We start from the raw sequence: 18767 nt of genomic DNA on the forward strand, positions 1-18767 counted from the left end.
CTTGGATGACCTTTGTTTTACAATTGTATTATCGTCCATAGAGTTTGGTTTTCACAGAAAAGATTGTATTATTCTTCCCAAATAACGGCTTGTGGTTTTCGGTATCTACTTACCTTATTAGCTTGTGTTTGAAGGGAGGGATTATGTCTGATACTTTCTTTGTAATTCCAGAGTTCTAAGTAGTTTTTTACCAAGTCAACAGCCAACTGATTGAGGTCTTCTCATTTGAAAGATAATGGAACCCAAATGTATTCCCACACATTCTGATGATGTTTATTAACAGATTAGAATAAGTAAACATACCAAGTCATGTAAAGGATGTACATTGTTTTTTACCAAGTTAAAGTAAATGATAAATGAAACCTCTTTTAGTATTTACCAATATTTTTAAAATTTATTCTCCTATAAGATTTCTGAATTATACTTTTTTGTACTTTTTTTTTTTTTTTTTTTTTTTTTTTTTTGAGGCGGAGTCTGGCTCTGTCGCCCAGGCTGGAGTGCAGTGGCCGGATCTCAGCTCACTGCAAGCTCCGCCTCCCGGGTTTACGCCGTTCTCCCGCCTCAGCCTCCGGAGTAGCTGGGACTACAGGCACCCGCCACCTTACCCGGCTAGTTTTTTGTATTTCTTAGTAGAGATGGGGTTTCACAGTGTTAGCCAGGATGGTCTCGATCTCCTGACCTCGTGATCCGCCCGTCTCGGCCTCCCAAAGTGCTGGGATTACAGGCTTGAGCCACCGCGCCCAGCCACTTTTTTGTACTTTTTAAACTTTTATTCATTTCCATCATTTTCTGACTCATTATGTCAAAGATACTTGTGGCAAACATGTTCAGATCTGCTCCATTTAAAAAGTCAATTAAATGTTAAAATTATGTTAACTAATCGTATTTTACTAAATTTAAAGTGACTGTAATACATTCACTAAATTAGTTGTTTCAGAATCATTTTTGTTCTGATAGGTGTGTTAGAAGAAGCAAGGTTTTTTGGTATTGACTCATTGATTGAACACCTGGAAGTGGCAATAAAGGTAAGCCTGTTTTTACATTAGCCACTGTTATATATATTGTAGCTATCTCCCAAAAGACTCCACTAATTTCTTAATATCTTTTTCAAGAATTCTCAGCCACCAGAGGATCATTCACCAATATCCCGAAAGGAATTTGTCCGATTTTTGCTAGCAACTCCAACCAAGTCAGAACTGCGATGCCAGGTAATTAACATGAATTTTACATGAATTACATGAATTATTTCTATCAGCAAAATAAAATTTTACATTCTTCTAGTGTTTTGGGGTTATTTTGCTTTATTTTTCTTTTATGTGCAAGATCTAATTTAATTATGGGTCATAGCATTGATTTAGTTCTGAAATGGTTAACCAAAAAGAGATGCAATAATAGCCTTTTTAAATTGCCTAATTATACCTCATGCAGCAGTTTATGAATAATGCATGGAAATTGCAGCAGTTTTTTAAAAGTAATTATTTGTACATTTGCAATATATGGTCCGATCAGTGGCAGGTACTTTACTTATGTGTACTGTAGCATTTCAGATTTTAAAGACCACAGTATTCATTTTTGCCTGATAAACTGTTTTGAATTATTGAATTAATAAAATAATTTAAATATAATTAGGTTTAAATACTTATTAGCAGGTATAGGACTAACAGGGATACCTCTTTAGAAACTTCTACACATAAATGAATTATAGCCAGGCTATATTCTAATGTATATGTTGATAGAGTTTCTTTTATGAGGAACCTATTTAAGGACACTTCTTTCATGTATCTAAGTCCATTTTGATCATGTTTTGTAATAAACTCCAAGTAACTGAACTGCCAATTGCTTCTAAAAAAAACTTGGTGGTTAGCTATAGTAATTAAATTTAATACAAACAGACGATTTAATTATGGTGACAATTTGTGCTTTTTTATTTCAGGGTTTGAACTTCAGTGGTGCTGATCTTTCTCGTTTGGACCTTCGATACATTAACTTCAAAATGGCCAATTTAAGCCGCTGCAATCTTGCACATGCAAATCTTTGCTGTGCAAATCTTGAACGAGCTGATCTTTCTGGATCAGTGCTTGACGTAAGTATCATTTTAGGCTACAAGAGAAAAGTAAATGTTTAGTCTATTGAACAGTCTCAAAGAGCCTTTGAGACAGGAATTATAACTGTCTTTTATGGGAGCTTTTACTTGAAAACAGATAATTTATTATGTTGATATAAGACTAAAGGGTCTGAAAGTGAAATGAATTTGGTTTTACAGGTTTGATATCCTTTATTAAACATAGACCTGAAAGGTTTAGCAACTAAAAAGAAATTAAATCTTGGAATTAGTTCCTGATCTCCTCAATATACTGTACTTTGTCAGGACTCGTATTTTCAGCAAATTATAAAGGTAAAACTGAAAGGAACCTTGAAATCTATTCAACCTCATTTCTGGAATGGGAAAATGTTACTGCTCAAGAATTATTTGATAGATATTTTGAAATAAATATGGTATGCATCAGTTTGTGGAAGTTAACATCTCAGTGGCTTTTTCCCTCTCTCTCTGTATATGTGTATATTTATATGTATGTATATGTATGTATTCATGACAGTTACCTGTGTTTATTTGAAGTTAGAGGGTAGATGCAGACCAACAATGAAATCTATTAATTTTTTTTTTTTTTTTGAGATGGAGTCTCACTCTGTCGCCCAGGCTGGAGTGCAGTGGCCGGATCTCAGCTCACTGCAAGCTCCGCCTCCCGGGTTCCCGCCATTCTCCTGCCTCGGCCTCCCGAGTAGCTGGGACCACAGGCGCCGCCACCTCGCCCGGCTAATTTTTTGTGTTTTTAGTAGAGACGGGGTTTCGCCGTGTTAGCCAGGATGGTCTCGATATCCTGACCTTGTGATCCGCCCGTCTCAGCCTCCCAAAGTGCTGGGATTACAGGCTTGAGCCACCGCGCCCAGCCGAAATCTATTAATTTTTAACAACTTTTAAGTTCCTTACCACCAAGGCCCATGTCTGTATGTCTTTTAAATTAATACCATCTTGCTTTTGGTGGTCATTTATTGAATTATTGTAATTTGGGTTTTACTCATTAGCTGCAGCTTATTTCTCCATGAAGCCATGTATCCGAGCTAGTAACAAAATCTACCAAATATGCATTTTAGTTACTTTCACTGTTCTTATTCTGTCTTATGGAGGGTCAGGTTAGTAACAAAACAGGAAAAAGACTAGCATCAAAAAAAAGTTTGAAGGACCTAGTCTTTAAATAGTGGAATGTCGAGAGGCATCTTTGTTTGTGTTAAGCCCTAAAAAAAAAGTTTGTCAAAAACTCTTTGAGATAAATGAACATAATTTAAAACTCTTGGCTGGATGAGGTGGGTCAAGCCTGTAAACCGAGCACTTTGGGAGGCAGAGGAAGGTAGATCACTTGAGGTCAAGACCAGCCTAGCCAACATGGTGAAAACCCGTCTCTACTAAAAATGCAAAAATTAGCCAGGCGTGGTGGTGCATGCCTGTAATCCAAGCTACTCAGGAGGCTGAGGCACGAGAATCACCTGAACTTGGGAGGCAGAGGTTGCAGTGAGCTGAGATAGCACCACCGCACTCCATCCTGGGTGACGGAGTGAGGCTTTGTCTCAAACAAAACAAAACAAAACAGCCTTAAAACATATATTTTCTACCATTTTACTCTCTGCCTTGCATTATGCATTGTGATGTGCCTGCTCAGGGTTGCTAATGTTTAGCCATGGTTGGTGCAGAAAGACTCAAAAAGCATCTTGTTAGTGTTTTGTAGCTAAATAATGCGTTTAAATGCTGGCATTCGTATTCTGACCTCTGACTTGAAGGCAGTAGTAGCATCTTAGAATATCAGTAATTTCACTCAGAACATTAAGATTCCCATAGTAATAAGAAAATCCATACCCCTAACAAGTGTATGCCTTCTTTACCCATACATTTTGACTATTTCATTGTCATGCATAGGTGTGTTTATAAAAATAGAGATAGAGATGTCATAGTTCTGACTCTCCCAACTTCTTTATCTACACCATTATGTTTCATGTAAAATGAGCATGCTATTGTTAATTTGCATTTATTTTTTTAAAAACAGTTCTTTAAAAAAAAATTTCTTTCAAATGTTCCCATTTCTTACTGCGTTTAATTAGAAAAGCCTTTATTGTAAACAGAAAATAATTGATTATGAGTGTGTTGAGTTGAGCCTTTTCCCCTTTTCTATTTTTTCTTTTACTGTTTGAGCTAATTTGAACAAAATTATGAACCTTACCACCAGGACTTTTCTCTTTTCTTTGCAGTGTGCAAATCTCCAGGGAGTCAAGATGCTCTGTTCTAATGCAGAAGGAGCATCCCTGAAACTGTGTAATTTTGAGGATCCTTCTGGTCTTAAAGCCAATTTAGAAGGTGAGATCCTTTCTGTAAATACCTATTCTATGGAGGAAGCAGACTGTAAAGGAAAAAGCCCTGGAAAATAATTGTTAAGGGTGAAACAGGATAGCTGTAGGGAATAGGTTTCTTCTGTCATCATATTTGGAGAACTTCCAAAGCAGTAAGATACCTCCATTTGGTTTCAGTCAAATGCTAATCAAAACGGAGGACTCAGAAAAAATAAAGCCTCAAATATTTAATAAAGTTTTAATTGGAAAATTAAATATCAATGTCTTAAACTTTCAAATGGAATAAAATATTCTTACACTGACCAAAAGGAAAAATTTCTTTTGCATAAAGCCAGGGAGTTTATAAAAATCATTTTAAGATTTAATTTATTGTTTCTTAATTTGTTACTGTTTTATCTGTGACTGATCACTTTGTTTACTTGTATATTTAGGAGACTACTTAACCTTCCTTATCATAAACCTGTAGAGGCATATTATGAAAGTGCTAACCATCATAAGACAGAACTAAATTTCTTCCCTCAAAAGTATCAATGAAAGCATTCTTTCATTAGTGAACTGTTTATAAGTTCGTTGAGAGACAAGATTTTAGATTCATTTCCAAAAGTCAAAAGAGACTGTCATTATTGACCTCCATTAAGTCATCTTGCAGTTTTGTTGAAGGTAGATAACTATATTTTTAAGTTAAACTACTCCCAGAATGTGTTCACTGTAGGTGCTAATCTGAAAGGTGTGGATATGGAAGGAAGTCAGATGACAGGAATTAACCTGAGAGTGGCTACCTTAAAAAATGCAAAGTTGAAGAACTGTAACCTCAGAGGAGCAACTCTGGCAGGAACTGATTTAGAGGTGAGTTCACCAACATTTTAAGAGTTTTTATTACTCTAGACTTACTAAGCATCTCATGCAAAATGTATTGAAATCAAAACAAAGTAGTTGGTTGGTAAAACTGGATTGGAAGACTCATCTGGCATTCAGACTAAGTTGATTTCATTTCTCTCCTTTTCCTTAAGTTTTTCTCAAGTAAATAAGTTTGATAGATGCATTATCTAATGTATTGTATTTTCCATAAAATTTAATTCCGAACAGAACTAAATGGGCTAGATTACTTCTTAAACTACTTGAGAAATTTAAATGATATCCAGGTTTGAAATCAGGTTCAGGAAGTCTATTTAAAATTGGAACCATATGTTTTTTGGTTTATCAGCCTGAGATTATAATTTTGCCTAGTCATCTTTTTCAAAGAATTGTATTTGTATGTCTTCTTAATTTGCCAGTTTAGCTAGCAGACTCGATAGCTGTTGATAGGTCTACATCAGCACCATCCAATAGCACTTTGTGCAGGAGGGACACGTTCTATGTCGGTGCTCTTCAGTATAGTAGCTACTAGCCATATAGAGCTGTTGAGCACTTGAGATGTGGCTAGTGCAGATGAGAAATTGATTTTTAAATTTTATTTAATTTTAATTCATTTAAATTTAAGTAGCCACATGGGGCTGGTAGCTATGAAATCTGGTATAAATTGGATAGCAGAGAACAGTATGTCAAAATTTAGCTTGCTGTTTTTTTTCTTAATATTTTTGCCTAGATCTCTTGATAGCTCTCAGTAGCAGAGTAGCAGACCCCTTTCAACTTCAAGGCAAAAAGAATTGGCCTAAGATTATAATCCTATCACAAACACAATTATTTATTATTTATTACATCACTTTCACCTAAGATTCTATTATTTTCCTTGGTTTTATGTACTCAGAGTGGCTTAGCAGCAAAAGCCTCCCTCTGTCTAACTGATTGCAAAGACTGATCAGGTTGACTATTGAGGGGTGAGCTGCTGACATTTGTTCTCCTAAGAGGTTACATTTAGTCACCCTTCTCTCTAACCATTGTCCCGTATCATATCCAGGGACTTAACTGGAATCTCTATCTTACCGCTCCGTGATCTCAAGAGAAATTAAGAAACAGCTTCAAATTGCAGTGGTTACACTATTTTGTACATCTGTCAAAACTCATTGTATTATATACATACCTTTGGGGCTTTAAAAAGAAAGGCAGTTCCTTGGTGTAAAAATACTAGGGCTAGGGAATGGAAAAATGTATTACACAATTTGATTAAGTAAAATCTTTTCAGATTAAAAGAAAAATAGTCTTCCCCCCATCTCATTCCTTTTGTTGTTATTGTTCTTGGATCATAGTAAAATTGTTTTGATAATATTTATTACCTTGGGGCCAGGCGCAGTAGCTCATGCCTGTAATCCCAGCACTTTGGGAGGCCAAGGTGGGTGAATCACTTGAGGTCAGGAGTTTGAGACCAGCCTGGCCAACATGGTGAAACCCCGTCTCTAGTAAAAATACAAAAAATTAGCTGAGTGTGGTGGTGAGTGCCTGTAATCCCAGCTAGTCGGGAAGCTGAGGCAGGAGACTCACTTGAATCCTGGAGCTGGAGGTTGCCCTGAGCCGAGATTGCACTCTGGCCTGGGCAACAAGAGCAAAACTCCGTTTTTTTTGTTTGTTTGTGTGTGTGTGTGTGTGTGTGTGTGTGTGTGTGTATTTATTTATTTATTTATTATGTTGGAATCCATTTTGTATTTTAAATCAATGGTCCCCGACCTTTTTGGCACCAGGGACTGGTTTTGTGGAAGACAATATTTTCACAGACCAGGGTCAGGGGTGGTTTTGGGATGATTCAAGTGCGTTACATTTATTGTGCACTTTATTTCTACTAGTATTACATTGTAATATATAATGAAATAATTATATAACTCACCATAATGTAGAATCAGTGGGAGCCCTGAGTTTGTTTTCTTGCAAGTAGACATTCGCATCTGGGGATGTTGGAGACAGTGAGAGATCATCAGGCATTAGATTCTCATAAGGAGTACACAACCTGGATTCCTCACATGTGCAGTTCACAATAGGTTTCACTCTCCTATGCGAATCTAATGCCCTTGCTGATCTGACAGAGATGGAGCTCAGGCTGTAACTTGAGCCATACAGGGAGTGGCTGTAAATACAGATGAAGCTTCATCTACTGGTGACCTCCTGCTGTGTGGCCTGATTCTTAACAGGCCATGGACCAGTATCAGTCTGTGGCCCAGGAGTTGGGGACCCCTGTTTTCAATGTCTCATTTTAAAATATGCAAGAACAAGGGACATGCTTCTTCTTTAACCTTTGTTTATATATATACAGCCTGAACATTAACTAGAGGTAACAAATACAGATAGAATATCATCTTAATTTAGGGTGGTGTATCATCAGTTTTCCGGAAATTAAATGAGTTTTATTGTATAGGAACATTTTCCTAATCTGCCCCAGAAATCGTTTTGAGCAGAAACAGATAAGGCCTGAAATTTCCACATGAATTATGTGAATATTGTTTTCATCTTGCAGAATTGTGATCTGTCTGGGTGTGATCTTCAAGAAGCCAACCTGAGAGGGTCCAACGTGAAGGGAGCTATATTTGAAGAGATGCTGACACCACTACACATGTCACAAAGTGTCAGATGAGAATTTTAGGGGCTGGAGGAAGATATACAAGATGAAAATGTTTTCCTTATCACTTTTCTTTCTCCACCCACTCAGTTGTCTAGAAGAAATAACACTGTAAGGAAATTTAAAAAAAACATTTAGAGGATTATGCTTGTTCTGAGCGGTGCATAAGGGAAAAAACTGACTTTTTTTCCATTTTCTGATTTTTAACAGAAAAGCACTCATTTAATAGATGTAGGGAAACTAGATATTGCTGCCTTTTGAACGGGGTAGGGGGGTTTACCTGGTTTTATGACCAGGAATAGTATCTATTATATTTGCTTTTAAATAGGCATGATGTGGAAATACCATCTTGGTTTGAGATGCATTTGAGGATTTTAATTTATGGAAAGCACAACATATGCAATTATATTTATTGAATACCTAGATGCAGTATGGATATTTAAATTGTTAAAACTTTATGAAAACTTGGAAAAGGTTGTTCAGGTTTATAAATAGCTTTAGTGATGCCTCCTCTCTTTAAATACCTGTCACACCATATGAATATGGTGAGATCAGACTCCCTAAGACTCTTTTCAGGTTCATTTTTAAAATGTTTACTTTTTAGGACAAAACAGTAGCTAAATTAAAGTAATATCCAGTTCTTACTGATTGAGACAGAGTGGAAAGAAAGACATCATTGTACATCACTGTCATTCCAAAGGTACAGTGGGACTCTGGATGGAGGAAGCACTTACCTATCACTACAACACTTATAAGTGAGAATTTCTCAGAATTTCATTCTAGGCAAGTTCCACTCAACACCAGGCCAAGCAATTCTATTTACACTGTTAGCCTAGTTTTCTCATACAATCATCACAAGGATAAGAAGACACTTCAAAACCAAAAAACCAAGGTGCATCATTAATATTCATTTAATTCAAATACCGAATAGTTGACATAGGGCCAGCTTAGAAATAGATACTAAATCCAGAGCTACTGCAATCAAAGCATATATGAATGAAGATGGTAGAGTTGCCTGCTAAAAGGCAATGTAATATAATTGCAGCTAGAACCCTACAGTGGGGAATGAGGAATTTTAAACACACATTTGATTACAGCCACCAAAAAATATATGTAAAGTAAAAATAAAGGCATTTGGCTGGTCCAAGGTGTAATACCAATCAGTCAGCACCTGTGATTCTTCTACATATACATATATATATGTGTGTGTGTGTGTCCTAAACAAATTGTAGCCCAATTTTCTTGAGTCATTATCTCTGCAGCAGCAGAGGAAGGACCTGTACCTCCCTACCAATGACCTGGTGTCCTTATTTCTACCCCAAGAGCAGGGATATTAGCTGTGTCCAAATGGGTTCTGAATTCTACAGACTCATCAACATGAGGCAAGGAATCATTGAAAACCACCTGTGTCTCCTTTGGGAGAATGACATATCTTTAGTATTTACGTAGCTTATTCTTGTATATCTACATATGCAAAGCTTTCCTTAACAGTAAAGGGTACATATGCATAGTGGGAGGAGATCAGACCTTTACAGGTGAAGGAAAGCAACTTCAGAAATGAATTATTTTCTTTGCTTTATTATTTTTACCAAGACAGAGAAGTATTGTATTGAGAGATAATCTATTTTCATAATCAATATGTGCCTAAATTATATTTAAATCATTTCACTCTGTACTATATTTTCAGGAATTATAGAATGTGTTACTCATTCACTTAAAGGTACCTCTGTAGAAATAACCTAAAACTGCAGAAGGATCTGAAAGATCTAAACATGGTGTGCTTAGAAACTGCAGATTTTAGATCTAATGTATACTGCATTAATAAATGATATAAAGTGTTGAAAAGGAGTTTCTTCTCTTCCTTTTGAAAATCATCACTTTCCGTATTTTACTTACATTTCTTCAATATGTGTTGACAATCAGCCCTGTGGTTCTGGGTAACAAAGGAAATACAGTATAACTTAATTTGTTGTGGATTAGTCTTTTTGAAAGTACCATTAAAGTAAATTTATTTCTTTAAACATGATTATTTTTATCATTCTTTTAAAAAACACACCATGCTAACAACACAAACCTTATGAATTCTGAACAAAAGAAAAGACTGCCTCCCCAATAATTCATTTAATTTGTTTGTGTTAAATTCATCACTCTTTAGGTGATGAATATTACCAGTTAGCTTTATTAGGCTGGATAAATAGTATGCCCCAAAACATTTTTTGCCTGATAACTAGGATAGAGAATTTTTAAGGAGGGAAGAAACCGTCAAAATAGTAAAACTTCCATTAACCCTAGAGAGGAAACATGTCTGTACACATAGGTAAAAATACAGTTGTTGGGATGACAGGAAAAAGGTTTTAAATGTAAGCTAGCTAGATTATCTGCATTAGTAAAATTTGGTACTCAAGTAACTGCCTAAGCAATACTATCTATTGTAGTCTAGTTCTTTCAACTACAGTCTCAAGGAGATTCTAGTAGAAAATGTTGTAAATTCATTATTCTTATGAAGGGTTCAATCATAAATCAACTTGGAATATTTTCTCCATTTCATTTTATGACTCTTACGTGTATTGTAAATCTGCCCTATGTCAACTTTAAATCATCTTTAATATATGGAAAAACTTAGAATTGCACTAAGTCCCCAAGGAAGAATTACCTTTAAAATTAAAAGATTCATTACTACAAAGAAAAGTGGTTACATTATTTCAGTATAAAGCACCTTATCCAAGGATTAATTCTCTGAAACCCTTTTACAACCTGATTAGACGTGTCAGCAGGAGTTAACCTTAAGTGCTTCCTGCTGAGATTTTACATTAGGGCAAGAAAAGATTTTTTTCATCTGTCATTTCAGTGAGATTATGAAATCATTGCTGTAATAATTTTGAGGTGTTTTGATGTTGATGAAGCAGTTTTTTCTCTACAGCCATTCTTTCAAATTTAGAAAAAATATGACAACTGTAAAATCCAATTATTTAAACCCAATTTATTATATTTAACTTTTTGGTAAATTGACCTAACCATGGAATCCTTAAATGGTTTTAAGTTATTCATTCAATATCAAAAACTCATTAATTACATAGTGGTTTGATAACCTATTTGGTGATATAGAAAGTAAGTCAAAACAAAGTTGACTTTTGCCTTGAGATCTGTGTGACCTAAGACAGTGCTAATGGAGACTTTAAGGACATACAGCATATTAATGAATTCATAGACCATGTTTGCAATGGTTAATACTGAGTATCAACTTGATTGGATTGAAGCATGCAAAGTATTGATCCTGGGAATGTCTGTGAAGGTGTTGCCAAAGGAGATTAACATTTGAGTCAGTGGGCTAGGGAAGGCAGACCCACCCTTAATCTGGGTGGGCACCATCTAATCAGCTGCCAGCAAATATAAAGCAGGCAGAAAAACATGAGAAGTCTAGATGGGCCTAGCCTCCCAGCCTACATCCTTCTGTGCTGGATGCTTCCTGCCCTCAAACATCGGACTCCAAGTTCTTCAGCTTTGGGACTCGGACTGGCTTTCCTTGCTCCTCAGCTTGCAGATGGCCTACTGTGGGACCTTGAGATCGTGTGAGTTAATACTTAATAAACTCTCCTTTATATATATATGTGTGTGTGTATATATATATTCTCACCCTCTAGAGAATGTTAATACGGTATTGCTGTATTCATCTTAATAATTTCAAAGCATTTTTCAAAAATTTAATCTCAACTGTTAGAAATAACCTACAAGAAATCGAGAGATAAGTGATTCACCGGACAATAGGCGTCACAAGTCTTTTTTTTTTTTTTTTTTTTTTTTTTTGAGACGGAGTCTTGCTCTGTCACCCAGGCTGGAATGCAGTGGCCGGGTCTCAGCTCACTGCAAGCTCCGCCTCCCGGGTTTACGCCATTCTCCTGCCTCAGCCTCCCGAGTAGCTGGGACTACAGGCGCCCGCCACCGCGCCCGGCTAGTTTTTTGTATTTTTAGTAGAGACGGGGTTTCACCGTGTTAGCCAGGATGGTCTCGATCTCCTGACCTCATGATCCGCCCGCCTCGGCCTCCCAAAGTGCTGGGATTACAGGCTTGAGCCACCGCGCCCGGCCCACAAGTCTTAACTCCCATTTCATTAGTCCTATCCAGAGACCACATTTTCTGCTTCAGCAATACTTAGATGCACATCTCTCAGCAAATACAAATCAATTGGACAATTTAAACTAGCACTATTCAACCATAATGAACTCTTGCTGAAAAATGGTCTGTCCTTATTGTATACTGTAGTGCAATGAGATTCCACTCTTCATGTCAGAATGACACATGAGTCAAAGTGTCTAAAGGAAATAATTTAAATGGAACAAAGTCAAATACTTACGTTTTATTTTTAAATTCTCCTCTATTTGCAATTATACTTTAAAGTGTACTCCCTTCTCTATCCTATCATGAGGACTGGACAGACTCCACAGAGATGGCTGGACAAAGCAAGGGAATTTGCTTAGATAAGACACCATTTCTCTTTACCCTGAAATCCCTGCAAATGTAGTTATTCCAGAGGAGACTGGGCAATGACTGATGGGTTTAGCATCCTACCTGCGGGGAAATTGCCAATCCCAGCTGTAAAATGAACCAATATCCAGTTATATTTGTTAGCCATCTTACAGTTTAGCTAATATAACAGGATTTACAGCCAATTACACATGAAAGTTTAATTCTGTGTCAGATAAAGCATATCTTTGATGCAGAAATAGAGGCAGCATTAGGCCTTACCTGGTTAAAAGGTTTTTGCTTTCTATTCATTCCTTCGTTCATTCATTCAAACCTGTACTTACTGAATGCTGACTAAATGCCAGGGGTTTCTTAAGAGAGATTTAAATAAGATGGGATCTTTGACTATTATAGGTTTCAGCCTAGGGGTAAATTAGGGGAAGACAACCATGGGTATTCAAATAAATGTAATGAAGAGTAATGGGTGGGTGTGTGTGTGTGTGTGTGTGTGTGTGTTTTACATGCTTGTCCTGTGTAAATAACATGTCCACCGTTACACCTCTGGGGTGGAACATCTACAAAATTTGGATAATGATACCCACTTTGCAGGGCTATTGTAATGAGTGCTCTTATACATGTGCTATTTATTAAATAACTATAATTTCTCATCTTTCTGTTCCCACTGCCCTTAACAATGTTTTGCATATTTAACTCAATAAGCATCAACTGAAATGAGTTGGTCTGCTGATGTAAGTCTGCTCAATATGGTCTTGCTCTTGGTATAGGTTTCTTGCCTTTTTGATGCTTTAGAACTAGGCTTTCAAGATAAGTCAAGCAGGGAACCTGATGGGTAGATGAGGGAATTTTCAAACACGCACTGATTTAGGATCCTACATGAACTTGGTATATAGTGTCACTTATTTATAAATCAGATTTTTAAAATTGGAAGCAACTCTGTGATCTAGTCCATCTAGTCTACACCCTTCCTTTTGCAAATGAAGAATCCAAGAGCCAGAAGCTTCCAGACATCCTGACTCAATGTCCTATATTTATTGTGTAGCCTCCTTTGTGGAAGTTATGTATGCATTTGACTTCACTTAATCTAAGACATCTATTTTCCTTGAACTTTCGATAGGTCTGCTGGTTTCCTCAAGGGAATCCAACCTAGTTGGATTTTAATCTCTTTGAATTGTGGCCTCAGCTATAACAGTTTTAGCTGAGGTTTTAATGGCTGCACTTAAGTAAATTTAACAGATACACCAGGGGGTGTTCCAATTACATACACCATTAAAGGGCTTTCTGTGAGGATTTTTAAAAATTACCATTAAAAAAAAAAAAAAAGCATAGTCCATGTGCAGTATAATTTACCAGCAGGAAACATTTCAATGTCCTGGAAAAATTCCCTATAAAAAGGAAGATAGGAAAACAGAAAAGTCACAATACTCAACCTACTTCGAGGGAAGCTTGGGATCTTTTTGGCTGTCTGCCTCTAAACAGGTAAAAGGCTTTGTATTATTTCTAGCACGAGTTTTTCTTTTTTAGATTGCATGCTATTGTATGTCTACAGGGCATTTGACAGCCTAAGGGCTAAATCCAGGTGTGACGGTATCTAATGATGTTCTGTTCTTCACTGTCCTTGCCAGCACGAGCCATAGAGATCCAGGCTTTGGGGAATCACACAGCTTATTGACCAGTGTTTGATTTAGTCTTTAGCCTCTTTCCCATCAAATGAAAATTAACTTGGAGACACATTTCATTAGAAAATTAGAGGCCCCCTTGGCTAGGAAGGCATTTGGTCGGGGACTAACTACTTTGAACAGTGTTGAGTCCTGAGCCACAGATGGTCCAGCCAGCAGTAACGCTAGGAAGACTGAAGGATAAATAGAAAAATGTCATTAGTACCATGGGGTAGCCATTTAATGTCAACCAATTTTATATTAGCCAGAGATTTCTAGCAGGAGCTACTTTCCTTAACAGATGGCTCAGTTCTCTTTATCTCAGGAATGAAAGAGTTGAAGACCAATCACGGGGGAAATGTTACGGCAAAATGGTGAACTTGATAAGGGATGAATTACGGGGTTTGGATAACCAAACAATAAAAATAAAAGTATAGACTGTTTTAGTACTAAAAAGATCCTGAACATGTGAGCTTAAGTACTCATTTTGTCCCCAGTGGCTAAGAAACTCAAGGCAAGCCAGCAGGTGTCTCAGTTTCAGTGTCTGTGTATAAAAACTGTGACTCTGACTTCTGTCTTCTGCAGGGTTAGTGATATAGATGCTAGCTTTTTCACTAAAGAGGTCTTTTAGTTTCTACTCAACCTTGCTGCGTCTAATTTGATTGTGCATTCATGTGCCTTAGAATGGAGCCAATTCCAAAACTCCTAGCTGGCCTTATTCTGCTGACTCTGTGTGTGGAGGGCTGCTCCAGCCAGCACTGGTCCTATGGACTGCGTCCTGGAGGAAAGAGAGATGCTGAAAATTTGATGGATTCTTTCCAAGAGGTAAGTTTCTCTCAGCTTCAAAATAAGACATAGCAATTTGATTCAATTTAACTATATTAAACATTCAGGATGAGCCCCAATGGCAATATTCTATGATGTTGTACCCTAGATACTCCAGCTGAGATAAGGCACTGACAAAATAGAAGTACCATTCCTACTTTCGGTTCAGACAGGGGCTAAACAAAGAGCTGGAAAAATTCCAAAAGAATATATTAATAGCAACAAGTGTGAGATAGCACGTCACATTCTGAGTGTTTGGGATTGCTAAAGGAATTAGAAACAATGCGATAGGGTCAAGGTCTGTATCAGAAGATGATTCTTTGGGATTTGGAAAGAAAACGTTAGAACTTTGTATGTGTTTCTCCTCATTTCATCTTTTAAAAATATCTGTGATATTAGATCACTACATTTTTATAATTTATAAATGAGTATCCTTATCAACGATGTATGCCCTATCATTTCTTTTCACTGATAGGGGCATTTAAGCAAAGTTGGAGACTGGTAGAATACAGGAATTAGCAAACTCAAGATGATAAAATAACGTAGTAGAAAACATGCTGATTTAATTTCATAAAGATTAGATGATAGAACTGGCACCAACGCTAACGTGAGGTACTTGCTTTTTTGTTTTCTGGGCTTATTTTCTAAGACAGGGTCTCACTGTGTTTTCTAGGCTGGAGTTTAGTGGCACAATCACAGCTCACTGCACCCTTGACCTCTTGGGCTCAAGTGATCCTCCCACCTCAGCCTTCTGCATAGCTGGGACCACAGGCATGCATTATCACACCCAACTAATTTTTAAAATTTTTTATAGAGATGGGGCTTCCCTATGTTGCCCAGGCTGGTCTCAAACTCCTGGGCTCAAGGGATCCTCCCACCTTGGCCTCCCAAAGTGCTGGGAGGATTTTTATTTATAAAATACGACTACTCATCAGGGTCATGTGAGGAAAGAAGCCATCTATGTTAGCTGATTAACCCGAAAAATAACCTAGGGCTGAGAAAGGGAAAAATTTAAAATCGTTTCATTATCATTGGAAAGAATTATCTCTTTTCTGAGAAATAATAAAGATACTTTAATATTAAAGAAGACCCGGAATCTGAAGCCTCTTATCTGCAGGTTATACATGAAGCAAATCTCATTTAACTATGACATATTTAGTAAAACCTAGAAAATAAAAACCAATCCTTTTTACAACTATAAAAAACTCTTGGGGTTTGTTTTTTGGGGTCTACTGACTCTCAGGAGGCTCAAAACGCCTCCCTCTTGTCATCTTTAAGGGGAAAATATGATATCTTCTGTCTCCATGATTTCCAGATCCCCATGCCATTCTGTAGAAATGTCCTGTGTCCTTAAAGTCCCTATGCTAATCCTGCAACCTTCCCAGTCCCCCTCAGCCCCACATCCCCCTTGACCCCACTCTCCACGATTTTTTGGTGGAAATGGAAAACACCATTTCATTTCTTTATCTCCATCTCAAAGAATCACATTCTCTTTCTTCAGATAGTCAAAGAGGTTGGTCAACTGGCAGAAACCCAACACTTCGAATGCACCATGCACCAGCCACGTTCTCCCCTCCAAGACCTGAAAGGAGCTCTGGTAAGTTAAAGTGATCATAACGTGATCATAACATAGAGCTCTAGAGGTGGATAGGCCTTTGGGAATCACTCAGGACAGCCACCTCCCAGCCACTGCGGGGCTTACGTTCCTGACTCCTGTGTTACCTCCTGTGGTAGGACTGTGTTTCATGACAATCCCAGTCAGTGGTTAGACAGCACTAGGGGCTGAAACGTTTTTTTGTTTGTTTGTTTCTGAAGTTGAATTGAAATCTCTCTGTAACTTTTATCTGTTAATCCTGGCTCTAGCTTTTGGGATAACCAACAAAGCAAATTTCTTCCCACTGCTGCGTTTCAGTTCAAGTAAAATCACCAAACCCCCTAGACTACTCCTCTCTAGGCTCCTCCATAGCCCTCCACCTGATCCTGCAACTGCACTTTATCTTACATGGTTTTCCAGAACCCTGGGGAATATACACATGAGAAACACTACTCTAGATGGGTTTTTTTTCTCCTTTGGAATGAAAATTATCAAACTACTAAATTTATAATTTAGAGAGTGATGGATTTGATTTCCAATTTCCTGATAGGACTATAACCACCTCCAAATTCCACCCCCCAAAGTGGAAATACACTAATCTTATTAGGTTTTTGATGAAAAAGTATAAAGAGAATTGAATGTATCAGTTGAATCCTTTTAAAAAAATATTTGTTGAGACAGGATCTTGCTCTGTTGCCTGGGCTACAGTACAGTGGTGCAATCAATGCTCACCACAGCCTCAACCTCCCAGGCTCAAGCAATTCTTGAGACTAGATTAGCCTCCCTAGTAGCTGGGACTATAAGCCCTTGCCACCACACCTAGCTGATTTTATTTTTTAATGTTTTGTAGAGACAGGGTCTGTGTTGCCCAGGGTGGTCTCGAAATCCCAGCCTCAAATGATCCTCCCAAAGTGCTGGGATTAAAGGTGTGAGCCACTCTGCCTGACTTAAGTTGAATCTTGGATTTGATGTGGATATTCTCTGATCTCTATTGTCCACTTATTTGTGGCAATCAGAAGGCATTACAGTTAATTATCAGTTATGCCTAGGAGCTAGGTAAGCCCAAATAAATCATATATAAAAATAAGCTATAATTTTGTCTACAGTGACTTCAACTTAATATACCCACGGACAAAGAAAAAAGTGGGCAGACATCGTTACTTCCTTCTTTTACTTTCTTTTTGTTTTGAGACGGAGTCTCACTCTGTCGCCAGGCCAGAGTGAGGTGCAATCCCAGCTCAATGCAACCTCCGTCTCCTGGGTTCAAGTGATTCTCCTGACTCGGCCTCCCGAGTAGCTGAGATTACAGTCATGTGCCACCACACCCAGCTAATTTTTGTATTTTTAGTAGAGATGGGATTTCACCATGTTGGCCAGGATGGTCTCGATCTCTTAACCTTATGATTTGCCCACCTTGGCCTCCCAAAGTGCTGGGATTACAGGCGTGAGCCACCACGCCCGGACTATTTCCTTTTTTTTTCTAATTTTGCTTACTGCATTACAAAACTGGCAAGCAGTGAAATTTGCCAAACATGACATTATGAAGAAACTGAAGCAAAGACTGGTTTAATAGCAAAGTAAATAACCAGACTTTTTTCACTTCCTTCCTCACAACTCACTCTTAAACTACTAATGTAGATTTTATGTATATTAAGTAGCTTAAAAAGACCCAATCGGCCAGGCACAGTGGCTCATGCCTGTAATCCCAGCACTTTGGGAAGCCGAGGTAAGTGGATCACTTGAGGTCAAGAGTTCAAGACCAGCCTGGCCAACACAGCAAAACTGTCTCTACTAAAAATATAAAAATTAGCCAGATGTGGTGATGCATGCCTGCAATCCCAACTACTAGAGAGGCTGAGGCACAAGAATCATTTGACGCCGGAAGGTGGAGGTTGCCATGAGCTGAGATCATACTACTGCACTCCAGCCTGGGTGACAGAGTGAGGTTCTGTCTCAAACAAAAAAACAACAAACCCAATTTATCATGTCTCTCTAGCGCTAACTGGAGTACAAAATCAAACAGACCAATTCCTTCTAGACTGATATTTTAGAAACTAAAATGTCAAAAATGTAATGAAATTCAGCTGGTAAAGTCAGTCTTGATATATTTGTTATATATTTTTCAGGAAAGTCTGATTGAAGAGGAAACTGGGCAGAAGAAGATTTAAATCTATTGGGCCAGAAGGAGTGACCATTACTAACATGGCTTGAGTATAATTCTGACATTGAAAATTTATAACCCATTAAATACCTGTAAATTGTGTGAATTTCAGAAATCCTTACACCAAGTTGCACATACTCCATAATAAAGTGCTGTGTTGTGAGTGAA

The 18767-nt window shown here is 37.6% G+C and overlaps 2 protein-coding genes across 3 annotated transcripts in view; both read left to right on the forward strand.

Moving 5' to 3' along the window:
• The window catches only part of LOC105482041 (potassium channel tetramerization domain containing 9), a 29980-nt gene extending 20250 nt beyond the window's left edge, over positions 1-9730 (forward strand). Inside the window, exons 7-12 of the mRNA XM_011741906.2 lie at positions 958-1025; positions 1113-1208; positions 1934-2083; positions 4300-4405; positions 5111-5244; positions 7781-9730. Of these exons, the coding sequence (XP_011740208.1) occupies positions 958-1025; positions 1113-1208; positions 1934-2083; positions 4300-4405; positions 5111-5244; positions 7781-7897 (671 nt within the window). The 3' untranslated portion in view covers positions 7898-9730. The remainder of the gene's footprint in view (positions 1-957; positions 1026-1112; positions 1209-1933; positions 2084-4299; positions 4406-5110; positions 5245-7780) is intronic.
• Positions 9731-9864: 134 nt separating this feature from the next.
• LOC105482042 (gonadotropin releasing hormone 1) lies at positions 9865-18767 on the forward strand. Of its 2 annotated transcripts, none has more exons than XM_071068483.1 (4): positions 9865-11451; positions 14703-14844; positions 16346-16441; positions 18565-18767. In XM_071068483.1, the coding sequence occupies exons 1-4, from the start codon at positions 11291-11293 to the stop codon at positions 18604-18606; spliced, it is 441 nt and encodes a 146-aa protein (XP_070924584.1). In that variant the 5' UTR covers positions 9865-11290; the 3' UTR covers positions 18607-18767. The 2 variants fall into 2 exon arrangements, with proteins under 2 accessions (XP_070924584.1, XP_011740210.1); XM_011741908.2 differs by lacking the exon at positions 9865-11451 and adding an exon at positions 11815-13840.

Source organism: Macaca nemestrina, chromosome 8 (genome assembly GCF_043159975.1).
Source record: "Macaca nemestrina isolate mMacNem1 chromosome 8, mMacNem.hap1, whole genome shotgun sequence".
NCBI classification, from domain to species: Eukaryota; Metazoa; Chordata; class Mammalia; order Primates; family Cercopithecidae; genus Macaca; species Macaca nemestrina.